The sequence below is a fragment of the Melozone crissalis genome, unplaced genomic scaffold (genome assembly GCF_028551555.1).
Source record: "Melozone crissalis strain CALT ecotype California unplaced genomic scaffold, PUWL_Pcris_2 ptg000042l_1, whole genome shotgun sequence".
Lineage (NCBI taxonomy): Eukaryota > Metazoa > Chordata > Aves > Passeriformes > Passerellidae > Melozone > Melozone crissalis.
The window spans coordinates 16,948,651-16,961,713 of NW_026535820.1; the positions used below are offsets into that span (position 1 = coordinate 16,948,651).

At 40.0% G+C, this 13,063-nt stretch overlaps 1 protein-coding gene across 2 annotated transcripts in view; it reads left to right on the forward strand.

Annotated features, from left to right (window-relative positions):
* Positions 1-13,063, forward strand: part of OSBPL1A (oxysterol binding protein like 1A) — a 78,057-nt gene that overhangs the window by 46,539 nt on the left and 18,455 nt on the right. For both annotated transcript variants that reach the window (XM_054285002.1, XM_054285003.1), the window contains 2 exons: positions 1,004-1,166; positions 8,022-8,178. In XM_054285002.1, coding sequence (XP_054140977.1) covers positions 1,004-1,166; positions 8,022-8,178 — 320 coding nt within the window. The remainder of the gene's footprint in view (positions 1-1,003; positions 1,167-8,021; positions 8,179-13,063) is intronic.

Sequence of the window (13,063 nt, forward strand, 5' to 3'; positions counted from 1 at the left end):
TCCTTGCCTGTTCTTAGTGGAGGGGGAATTAGTGTTGTAAACTGACCTTTGAGAGTAAACTAGAGGACAAGGCAGGGGTTGGGGATGCTTTCTAAAAGGGACTGGAAGGAAGAAAGGGCAAGACTCGATGGTTCAGGGACTGAAGGAGAGGTAGCAGCACACTGAAGCCTTGTTGGGCTGGGAGAAGTGGCCATTTCTGAGCCTTCAGCCACAGCCCTTTCCCCTCTACTGGCAGACACAGAAGGCAGGGAGGCATCAGCAAAAACTAAAAAGAGGAAATAGGAAGGACATGTTGCTTTTCCATTACTAGTACTGAACTCAAAACATGGATAACATCATCTGCCCTGGAGCCCATTGCATGTGTGTTTAAAAAAGGTTTTAAAAAAGGTCCACTGTCTGCTGGCTGGGCTTCTCTTTTTGTTAACTTCTGGCTCCTGTGCAAATTGTTCAGGGAGTTCAGAGGGAGGGCTGTTTATATCAATGTTAAGTCAGTTACCAGAGGAATCTCTTTCTTAACCTCCTTCTGTAATCTTCAGGGTTAAATGTTTTCAGCTCATAGTTCAGTTGTAGTTATTTGTAGCTGGCATTCACATTTGCTCTGTAATTCAATTTAGATGATGCTGCTTGGCCTAAATTGGAGCGGACTAGTAGAAGGAGCTTGGTGCGCATAGAAACCGATCACTGACTCCATAGTTAAGGTCATCCAAGTAGAGCAGTAAATATTTCCCCTCTGTTTTAGGGTATAGTTATCTGGCTTCAATTCATTTACAGAATTGTGATTGATACTGTCAGATCTTACGTGTCAGATTTTTCAGCTACTAAAAGTGCTGACTAACAACCTTATTGTCATCACACAAGTACTGTAATATTCTCATTAATCCATGCGGTTTCAGTTCCAGCTGTTTGCTAGTTATTTATTCATTAGAGTCTATTTTCTGAATAGCTTCCAGCTACACATTCTTCAGAGAGATGAGATTTTATTCATACATGTATCTACTTATAGGTGAGGAATTTGAAACTGGAGCATGAGCAGGAGAAAAACAAGATCTTGTCAGAAGCATTAGAGACACTTGCTACCGAGCACCATGAACTAGAGCAGTCTCTGGTTAAGGGATCTCCGCCTCTCAGCATCCTCAGTGAAGAGCAGTTCTATGATGCTGTTTCAGGTAAGTGGTGATGTCTAGAATGTGAGTATGTAGACAACATGTGTGTAGTAAATGCTTTGGGGGCAGGTGGGGTGGGGGAAGAAGGTGGAAGCAGTCTAACTTCAAGTGAAATTTCTGCCTTTCTAACACAGACCTAATTTTAGGAGGAAGCTTGGTGTGTTTTATGAGTAAGACTGTAAAAATTTGCCAGAGAGCTCACCTGCAGAATTGTATTGCTTCACCTTAGGATGACCAAAGGTTAGAAAACCACAGGACAGAAGTGAAAGGTCTGATTGCTTGAGAGTCTACACCCTTTTTTTTAAATAGCAAAACATAAGGCTCCTATTTTGGGAAAGGTAACTGTATCTTGTAGCCTTCTGACTTGCTTTGTCTGTGGTGATGTGTGCTTTTTCCTTTGTTGTGTTGTTAAGACTAAGACCATAAAAACCCTAATTTTTAGGGATAATGATAATAAGAAGGGCTTGTTTTATTTCAGTTTTGTGTACATGAAGTGTTAAACGTGAAAGAAAAGGATGAATCAAAATCCTGCATGCATTTCTTAAATGTCTTTTCTTTCCTTATCTGTTCTTCAGTTGAATACGTTTCATAATTTCATATGCAGAACATGCCAATAGTTGGAAGGTTTTGAACTGCCTGAAATTACTGCAGCGTGCATTTGTATGGAGAGGCTGTACATAGTGCATGCAGCTCAGCAGTAGCTCTAACTGGGTGATCTGGCAGTGCACACCTGTCTACAACTACAAAGTATCTGGAAAAGCCTGAGGGTGAACACAATCTAACTGTAGCTGACAATTGGGTTGTGATGGCAAACTTCACTAGCAAGGATGGGGTTACTTTTTCTGTGAACTGAACTGTCTGATGCTTCTGACAGATGAGAAAAGCAGTGTTCTGAACTGAACAGATGAGAAAAGCAGTGTTCCCAGACTCCTTGGTAGGTGTTCAGCAGTGAGAAACTTAAGCCGTGAAAAAACAGGGAAAGGAAGTCTATGCACAGGAACACAGTGAATCAACTTTGTGAAGGAGACTTTGCTGTTTGGCACGGCAGCAGATTTATCAAGCCTTCAAGTAGAAGAGACTGAGGAACACTAAAACAGGTTCTTCCTCTGGAACCAAAGGAACAATTCTGCTGAAAGGCCTCAGGCTCTTTTGATTGTCAACAAAGCAGAGAATAATTCTTTATCTGATGCTTTTGGAATGTAGTCTCTCCAGCTGGGCTTGCCTTGTGCATATGAGAGAATATTAAGCTTTAAAGAGCTGCTAGTTGACACATCTCATAACTGACCTGATCTCTAAATACTGTTGAATGAAAGTGTCCAAAGCCACCTCTCCTGTTGTCAGAGGTGGTAGTTTTGTCCTTGCAAGCTACAAACAAATCGTATCAAGTGGATTTGTAAAATTGGGAAACTTGCTGAGTGCATATATATATACAAACATACCTAAAAAAACCCAAACATGATTTCTTTCTCCTTTGGGAGAACTTACTTGACATAATTCATTTTAATTGCATTTTAAATAATTTTCTGGGACAGACTTACTTTCTTGGCTGTCTGTCAATTTAATCAGACTGGTGTTAGATTCTCTTCTCTAGGTCGTTCACATTTAGTGCTTTGCAGAGATTAAGGTCCTTTCTGTTTCTGAAGGGGGTGGGGATGGGGAGGTGGCTAGAAAAAGGGAAATGTGATGTATTTTCCTGACTGCTGAATACATGTTACCACTTTCACTTTAAGCATGAATGGAATTAGTTTTTTGTTGGTATAGTTTGAGGAGAGAGTTTTTTTTGTTTCTGGAAATCTAAATTGCTACAACTGTCTGCAAAGCTTTTGCTTAACCTGATTTGCAAACTGATGGTGTCAAATTATATTGATTTTGGACAAATAGCCATATTCATGAATTACCTTTTGAAGTTGTGTGGGAGATTGAGCAAACACCAATGTATTTTAACAGGGTGATAGAACAAGTTATAATGTCTGTCAGTGGGAAAATGCCACTACTTAGAGTATTTTTTCTATCAGGATGCCATCTTTTTCTGCTTGCAGTTCTATGAATTTTTAAATCCCTGCTGTAGGAGTGAGTTTAGAAGTGAGAGTGTTGCATAAGCAGGCTTGCACTTTGAGCTGAAGAATTGTTAGTTTTGACTTGACAGGTTGAAAAAAGATGCCACTGCTGCTTTATTTATTTATTTATTTAATGTTTTAAAAATAATTTTTTGTTTACTCTCAACAGAAGTATCACTAATGGGGCAATTCAGAGCAATTTTCAAGCAGGTTTTTGAGGAAGAGGTGTATCAAAAAGGATGTAGTCGGTGCAGCAACTACTTGTCCCTATTTGCCATGTTCTGGTTCACATTGTAGAAAATTCCAATTGCTCCTGAATGAAGCTGAATCAGAAGATACAGTCCAGCTCCTATTGGAGCTCAGTCCATGGCAGCAGAGTAAAAGCAGATCTGAAGAGAACAGCACTAGAAATGTATCTGATTTGATTGTCAAGTCCTCAGCACCATCTGTTCCTCTTGCAGATCTGCTCCAGCCTGATCCATGCTACCTGCTAGTGTTGGCATAGACTGAATTGTTCACTGTTAAAGTCTGTGGTGTGTGGTTCTGTTTGTAGAAATTGTGGCCAGAGTTACAGAAATATCCTCTTCCTTTTCCAAAACTGGAGTGAGGAAAATGTTTGCAATGTGGTAAGATTACTTACTGGAGTTGGAGTTGATTTTCTGAAGTCTCCTTTCTTTGTATCTTTAAGTGATATGCTGTTGTCAGTACTTTTTGACTGTTGCAGTAATTCCTAAATCCCTGCAAAGAGAGAGAAATTAAAGGAAGAACCTAGAGAAAATTACAGTTACTTGTCTTACCAAAGCATGATATGCAGTGTTAAGAAGAGCAAAGTTAAGGGTGTTATTAATCTGAACTCTGATAGCCATAGGTCAGTCAGCAGCGCTTCCCAGCGGGGTGATCCGCTGATCATGGGCGTGGTGGAAATGTGTAATTAAACTCGATACCACACAGAGTGCTGCAGCTCTCACTTTCAGGATTGAATGCTTAACATGTGTCAAACTCTTCTATGTTTAAAGCAGGGTGGGGTGGAACGGGAGGGCTCTGGGGAAGGGAAGGAGCACTGAACAAGTAGCAAAATTCAAGAAGACCAATGCTGTCTCCTAGAGAAGTGGAGAAGTTGTTAGCTTTGATTAATACAGACCAGGAGCATATGAAAATGGTATAGGAATGCAGAGGTCATTCAAAAGGCTGAAAAATGGCTAAGCAGGTCAAGAATTGAAGGGTAAAAGTACTTCATTTTTGCCTTTCAGATAAGATTCCCTTTTCATTTGCAAATTGTACACCCAGTTTGGGAAGAATTTAGATCTTCCTTTGTTTTTCTCTTTTAAACGGGTTTTATCTGAGAAGTGGGGTTTTTTCTGCAAACAGGATTTTTGTGTGTGTTGAGAGGGTTATTGATGGCTTTGCATTCATGCAATCTTGCAATAAAAACAGTTATTTAGCTACAGGAATATTTAAGTACACTGAAGCTAACCTGTCATAGTATAGCTTCTGCTGGTATCTAGCACTACTGGGTGCTGTGTTTATAAATAACTCTCCTAAATGGTACAATAAGTAGCAGACTACATCCCTTGTTGTTTCCCAGTTTGTCTACAGTAATCAGATCACTTGAAAGTAAAAATGATACAAAAAGCAAACAAACCTCTTGCCCTTCCTTCCATGTTTAGAGTAGTTTGTCAAGTGGATTTTTTTGAACATGTACCAAAAATACTTCACAGCCTCTGTGAGAACACTGCTGCCTGCCACTTCTTGCCTTGAATAGAATTTAAAAAATGAACTCGGGTGTCTCAGAGGGATGGGAGACACCTGGTCAGAACTGAAACCCAGCAGTGCTAATGGTTAAACACTATATTTCTCAGGTTAATTTATTAATCAAAAATATTGGCCAGACTTTCCTATCTGCATCTGAAAACTTACCAGTTGTCGCAAAAGGAAATGAAGTCCCTTGAGTTAAATTTCTGTCATTGCTTCTGCTGTTTCCCTGTGCTCTCCCACTTTCGCAAAATTTAGCTGGTGTTTGTACTATTACTCTTTCAGGTTTTGTGAGCTGGAGAGCTTCCTAGTCAGCCTGGTCTTGTCTCAGAGATCACTTTAAAATTTTGGCTTCTGTACAGGGACTCTTATTCCTTCTCCCCCCTCCTCAGCCCACAACCCCTTAAGTTCAATTAAAAAAAAAAATCCTTCATTTTCTCCTAGTCATCTGTTTGACAGCTGCTCTGTAGAAACTTGTGAATATAAATCTTTTTTTGCAGTGACGGGGGAGTATGTAAATCTTAATTCAGAAAAGAGTTCGCTGCAAGTGCACAGGGAAAAGCTCATTTTGAGTTGCCTGTTGATCTGTGCTCCCAGTACAGTACCAGGCTTGTGCACTCTGACATCCTAACAGTCTCTCAAGGCTTGTTAAATTCCTTGGGTTAAAGGAGGTGGCTGAGGTTTAGGGATTGGAGACTGAGATTGTTGATGGCAGGTACTGTTGTAGATGTACTTTCTCTGTTTCTCAGGAAAATGGGTGAGGTTTCTCTAGGGAGCAGTTTCTTATAACAGTTGTGTTTCATTCTTCTACTGTTTCTTCTTGTATAGCATGGTATTCTTGCATTAGGTAAGGCTCATGCCCTGGGGAAGGCTGTCTGGTCAGTGTCTCCAGCTCTGGAGAGGTTTACAGATGCAGAGCTCAGTCCAGCAGAATCCTCTCTTGGCACTGTAAGGCCAGCATGAGGAGAACTGAATGTGTCTGGTATTTAAAAATCTTTGTTATACTGAGAATTATATGCAAGAGTGACAGGCAGTTCTGGTGAAGCTTATCTGCTCTTACCTTTCTGCTCTGGAGTCCTGGGTCTGTTGCAGAGACTCAGATTGAAGGAATTTGCACGCTATGACTTGTCTGAAAGCAAGACAGTCCTGGATGGTACAAGAGAAGAAAGGACCCTACAGGAGCCAGCCTTTCCTTGTGTAACTGGGTTGGCTTCATGCTTTTCTTGTCATGATAACTGTTGGCACAGATGAGCGGCTCTTTCAAAAGAGAGGTGGAGTACATACCTCAAGGAGCTTTGTAGCTTGTTGTGTGGTCAGAAAGCTGAGGCCCCAGTTGGGTCACACTCCTAGAGTCTCTTCCTCTGCAGTATTTGGATGTGGAAGAAAATTCCATCTTCCTGGCTACCAGGGTTTAGGATCTCTGGACAAATCTGTATTTTATGTAACAAACTTGTCTCAAGTAAAAATGCTTTTCCTTACCCTACTTGTTAAATATAGTACCCACCAAACTAATGCTTTGATATGTTATGTCATAACTTGGCACAGAACTAGACTGACAAATTTGGGGAAAATTGTGAGAAGATTCTCTGGAGTGCCAGTCCACTTCTTTAACATATCCTGAGCACCAGCTGGCAGTTCTTTTCATTCCCTAGCAACTGGCTTAATTTCAGAACTGTCTTGATGAGGATAGGCATGGATGTTTTAAGTGAAAAATCTCATTTATGCTTCTAGATCCCTCTCTCTAGAAGCGATGGAGACATTGTGACATAGCCCATCCATTTTATCAGGATTCTGTCCTGTTCCTGACCCTTGTGTGATCTGGATGTGGTAGAAAGTCCTCCTATCTATATATATGTATGTATGTATATACACACACTCTTCAGCAAAGCAATATATAATTTGCATGTTCTGGAGAAGCTACTGGCATAGCTTTTTAAAGCCAAAACAAGAAAGCACCTGGCATTAGACAGCTGTGAGCGAGATATTCTTCTGGACTCTGTGCTACTTCAGCAGATTTTGATTACTGGTTTTGAATTAGAACGAGTGTGTGAGAGAATGGCTAATTTTGCAGTTATTTCTCTGGGGTTTTGCAGCCAAGAGCAACAGCATATGCTGGAAGCAGTACATAGCAGGAATACCATCTACTGTAGATTGAGTTTATGTTTTTCAGGAACAGTGAGGCTTGCATTAAGCTGTTTGCCATTCAGTGTGGTACCTGGTTTCTGCTAAAGAATTTTTCAAATGAGATAGAAGTTGATGTCTTGACTTGTTCCCTTACTTCCTGGAACTTGCAATTGGATAAGCCTTAGATAATCTTGTCAGGTTTGAAAGAAAACCTAACCCAAAAATACAGCCTTTGCCAGGAAATTAGTACCTTCTGATTTGGGGCAAGACTGTCTGTTCTCCAGAGCTGGACAAACACTACCTGACCAAAACTCTGGTTGGAAAGAAGGTTTTGTTGTTGATGTTTGGTTTAGTTTGAGATGTGATGTGGATTGTACTATTAACCTGCCTTCCACAGAACAAAGTTTATCTTGTTGATTGGTGAGCTTATCACTTAGACTTTGCTGGGACCTGCGTAGTTGGTGTTATCTATATGATACATCCTTCTGTTCTTTGATACTTGTTCAGTGAGTTGGGAAGTGAAGGTTGGTGAACAGCACTGAGAGTCTTAGAACTTACACCTAGCTGAAGAAGGAGTCACTACTCAAGGTATCTGTTTGTTTGGTAGGGTACTGGCATCTGTATGGCACTTGCACTTGTCCTAGGCAAGGTCTAGTAGCTTCAATTTAATAAATATGCCAGATTTTGGCTCAGTTTGGTAGAGGATTTTTAATGTACTGTGGTGTTGCTTGTTGTGCAATTTCTTTATGTCTAGATGCTGGGCTGCAGCAGTCTCTGGCAGTACTAGTTACTTACCAAATGGATGCTGTCATCAGGACACAGTAGGCTACTTAGGTTTCAGTTTTGTACAAGGCAGGGAGATCTGTTAGTGGCTGAAGCCTAGCACAGGCGGTAGATTCATTAACATGCACCTGCTCTTTTGCAGATTCGGAATCTGAAAAATCATTAAGTGGGTTTGAAACAGCAGCAGCCTACTCCTTAGAGGACAGCATGGATTCAAAAGATACAATAACTTCAAGCATGTCTGAAGAAAAGGTGTGTGGAAGTGGGGAGGCGCTGTCAAACGGAATCAAAAAACACAGGTAGGATATTGTCCATTCTTAAAGTTCTATCATGTGCATTAATGGTAATAGACCACAGGAATCTCTGAAAAACTGACTTTAAAACTTTGCTAGGGATGATTGACAAGTAATTGGTTGTGCTATGATTTTATAAAGACTGTTTTTCCAAGGTGTGCTCCTTTTCATCTTGATGATCCAATCTAAATAAGTAAAAAGAAAACATATTGTGCTGTTTAAAAATGGACACACTTGTTTTTTATTAGATCTTATTGAAATCTATGTGGATTTTAATTCCTTCATTTATCTTTAATGACCTGTACCTCCTATTGCCTCTTTAATTTCGAGTTATTTGATCCTTCTGTTGGTATCAGGAATGAATGAAAAATATTGCTAGCCTGGCATCAGAAACTCAAATGTGAACAAAAGGAGTCTTATTCTAAAAGTCTCATCCATGTTTTATGTGCTTATTTTGTGTTGTCAAATGATCCATTTTTGTTTGTTTCCTTGCCGATAAAGGAGGACAATAGGTCTGGAGTTAATGAGATGTAACAGACACCACTATTCTCCAGTTTCAGTGAAAGGGCAATATAACATTTGTGCTACAAATAAAGCCAGACTTCAGCATGTTTCAAAGAGACTATTCTGGAAGTGTTTTGGATGTACAGGATGATGATGAGGAGACACCACATTTCTGTAAAACCAGGAAAATAATATTTAATTTTACAGAAGGAAGCTAGATAGGCTTTAGTTACTTGGTGTCTTGGTAGTTCAGACTTCACTTCAACTTGCTGTTGAAGTGAGTTGGTGGCATCAGACCTGATATTTCAAGGGTCGACCTGTGCGTGTCTCATGCTAGACACAGACTGAAGCAAATGAGGGCTTGGGTGGAGGAATGAGTGTTTTGGAGAGATAACATAAACCAGCTGACTAAGCATGTTGTTTTGCTCTTGCGCTGTTAGCAAAGTGATATTTATGGCCTTGGCTAAGTGCCTTCCCTAATCAGAGCAGGAAGTTTGTGAGTGGGGAGGAAGCAGTAGTTGAAGGTGGACATCTGAATTGCCTTCACTGCCTTGGAAACAGTGAGGAGAGAGAATGCAGTACATAATGAACATGAAAATGATGGTGCATGTTGACTTGCATTGTATTGAGGAGCTCAAACAGGAATTACTCTTCCATCTACTATAAAAAATTACTTTCCAACTTCTTGTGATGTTGCACAGTGCTGTCAAAACTGCAGGGAGCAGGTGACTGGAGGAGCATTTCAGAGCTCCTGATTTTATGAAGAGTAATGAAGAGTAACAAATACATGTGCCTCAGTTGTTTCTCTGAGCTGCCTGTTTTCTAGTAGTAAAGAGAGCCTAGGATGTTGGAGTAAAATGGGTACATAAATTTGCTAATAATTTACTGCTAAAGAAAAGTGGAAACTTTTTTGAATTTATTCTGCATTTAGATAAGAATGTGTGGCCTTATTTTATGTGACTAAATGGCTATAGAATATATGGCTGTATTTTATGGGATTAAATGACTATAACAGCATTATAGATTGAGCTGTAATGTTAGGCTTTTTTTACCTGGCACACTGGGAGTTGTCCCCAAATATATTGATGCAAACTCTTTCTCCCCAGAAGCTCAGACAATTTAAACTTCACCATCAGGAGAACCATCTCAGGGGATGTGAGATGTGTGGTGTTTTTAGCCTCTTTTCTGAGGCTGTTGGTAGTAGCCACGTTTGGCCTGGTACAGCATCTGTTTCCTGTGACCTCAGAACTGTGTTACCTGCCTGGAGCTGCTGGCTCCAATTTGTGCCTGTTTTGTCAGGGGGTCTGTTTCTAACTGTGTGCATTGGTCAAATAGGCACTGCCTGCTTTGCCACCTGGGGCCTTTCAGAGCAAAAACTGTAACCTCTTGATGCTAGGACAAGTGAGGGATTCAGAATGTTTTAACATCACTTAATTCCATCCTTCCACCTTTGAATTTGCTTATAACTTTTACTTTTTTTAACTTCTATTTGTGTTAACCACATGGAAACAAGTCCCTTAGAAAATAGACCATATTAATTTCTTTTTCTTAAAATCTTGGTACCCTCAGATGAGTAGAGCATCTGTGCCTTTAGGTTGCACATGAGATTACCTGACACTGCTCAGCCCACAGTTTAAATAAGATTTTCTGTCTTCATCTAGACAACCTGAGCTTTAATCTGAGCCTAAATATTATTTGAGTAGTTGAGAATTTTCCACAGAGGAGTGGAGATTGGTTTTTGCTTGGCAAGAGGGGCATACATGCTTTGGGTTTGGAAACGTAGGAATAAATCTGTTGGTTCCAAGGAATTAAAAGTGTTGAGAAGTACATCTACAAATCAGTGAAGCCAGTATAATATGCAAGTTTATTCTAGGGGGGGTTTTTTGGTGTTGTTTTGGGATGTTTTTTTTGTTTTGGTGGGAGTTTTTTATTTGTTTGTTGGTTTGGGTTTTTTTTATGTAGTGTACATCCTGCTAATTGTTCACAGAGTTGAGAGTAGACCTAATTTTTGTTACACTTCTTGGGAGAGGATTTGAGAGACGGAGTAGTACAGTAAATAATCAGGAAGCAAATAACTTCTTTTTAAGAGGGGAATTTTTTCATCTGAGCCAAAAAAAAGGCATGAAAACCTCACCCCTCAGAAAAGTCCAAGCAAACCCCCAAAAACTCCAGTGCATAAAAATGTTCTGTATGAAGTGCCAACATTTTATATCCACTTGTCACTGCTGTTTTCCTCTTGTTGCTAAATTTTGTTGTCAGCTTTCCTTTTGGTCCCTGCACTGGGGGCCTTTCAGAATGTAAACATGTTGGTGTTCAGTTTCATGGGAGCCAGGAGAGTGTTCAGGTTGGCATGAAAAGCGAGCTAAACGTGCCTTTTTCACTCCATATGTTTCCTTCCTCACAAGATTCCTGTAGCAGTTGATGTGTAATAACTAATGCTTTGGGCAAGTGTTTTTTTGTTTAAGTAAAGGATCCTAAATAAATCTCATCTGTTCTACTGCACAGAAATTCCAGCAGATGTTTTTGTCACTTAAAGCTAAAATTAACTTCCCGAGTTGTTTTTGAAACTGACATCTGGAGAGGAATTTTTGTATTCAAAAATAATTTGTTTGATCACAGGGAGTATGTCAAGGTTAGTAGACCTCAAGTCTTGGCTGCCTGTCATTTGTCCACATGTCCTTACTTGTCCCTGGGATCTTCCTTGGTGGCTTAAAACTGCTTTGTTCTTTCAGTGTGTGTGTGTGTGTTCTAGAGGGAGAAGAGAACTAACTCCCACAGCAGATTTGACTGATACAGGCAGCAAATATGGATGAGTGGCTGAAACTGAATGCCAACCTTCAAACTGAACAAAAGGGCAGGTTAACTTTAATGAAAATGTAAGTTTTAGTATGTAAGGAAAGCAGTTTCTTGGTATACTTCAGCAAACTAAGGGTTAATGTGTTTAACATGCAGAAGGACTTACTAAAACAAAAATACCCACTTTGCTGACTGCCTGCATTAAAGGATACGCAGGAAAAACAAGTTAACATTACAAGTGAAGATAAGATTGAGTAGTTGGTGGATGGACACTGTCCTCTCCTGGACATATGTATCAAAACATCCACAGAAGTATTTTATACTTAATATTATTCAGGGTGATCTTTTTCACAAAATATTTTTGTTTCAGTGAAAAGTCAGACTGGGGAGTGAGTGGGGTGTGTTGGTCAATTAGAATAAATCCTCCTACCCACTCATCCTCTGCAGGGGAGCTGAGTAAAACAAGTCTGTGTTGGGCTTGTAGCTACTTGCTAACACTATAGTGTGCTACCATGAGGAGATCAGACATGACTGGGTTTTTGATGGGGTGGGGCTTGTTTGATTTTAAGGAACATTTCTTGGTTTTGTTCTTTCTGAAGACTGAAGCATCAGCCCTGGTAAAGGTGTTCCAGTGGCAGATAAGTAGGGGAGGTAGCACAGCAAGTAGGGCTACTGAAACAAACAATTTAGCCTGAGTATTTTTTTTCTAAAGGCAGTGTTTCTGTTTATCAGAAAGGTGGGGTGGAGAAGGAAGGTACAGCCTGTTCACAATCTCTGAAAAAGGTTGCTTTAGCTACCTTGAGCAAAGACAAGGCAACCTTGGTTAGGATAGCAACACAATAATTTGGAGTTAACTAAACTTTGAAACTTTAATAGTTCATGCAGTTTGAGTAAGCTCTAGGTACTTTTTATCTATTGATAAGAACAGAAAAATTGTGAATTTTGTTTGTTGGCAATAGCATCATGATCCAAAAATGGATTTATGTTGTCAAAGGACAAAGGACTTTGACCAATATTTATGCCTTTCTAGAAGTAAATTGGATTAACAGTTGAGCTGCTCAGTAGCAGTAAGAAAACTGAACAAACTGCGTGCTTGATTTCCCATGAGGCTGAGAAATGCATGCTGTGTTCTCAGCCTAAATGCTGGTCCCTGAAAGTATGCTCATGACTTGTTTTGGGATATGTCAGCCCCCTGTAGAAGAGGCTGCTCCGTTTGCCCTTCTTTAATGATGCTGCTTTTTTCTGTTGTTCCTGAGGGCTGGTTTTAAACAGGCCAAAAATGTTGTGGCCCTTCAGTGTCAGCGTAAAGGTGACTAGGAGAAAAACCCCAAGACAAACACACTGTTTTAACCCTCAGATCTGTTCAGACACAGTGAATGTACTTTTGTACCTATTCAGTTAACTTCCACTTTCTCACAAAGACACAACTAAATATCTTAGTAGTGCCATTGTGAAAACTGTTCTGATGACTGCTGTAGACATTCTCTTCTGTTGGTGTTATGCAAAAGTAATGGTTTTGGTTTTGGAGAAATTAATGTTTCTTTGTAGGTAAAACAGTTTTAGTGCTTCAAAGTAGCACTGTCATTGCCCC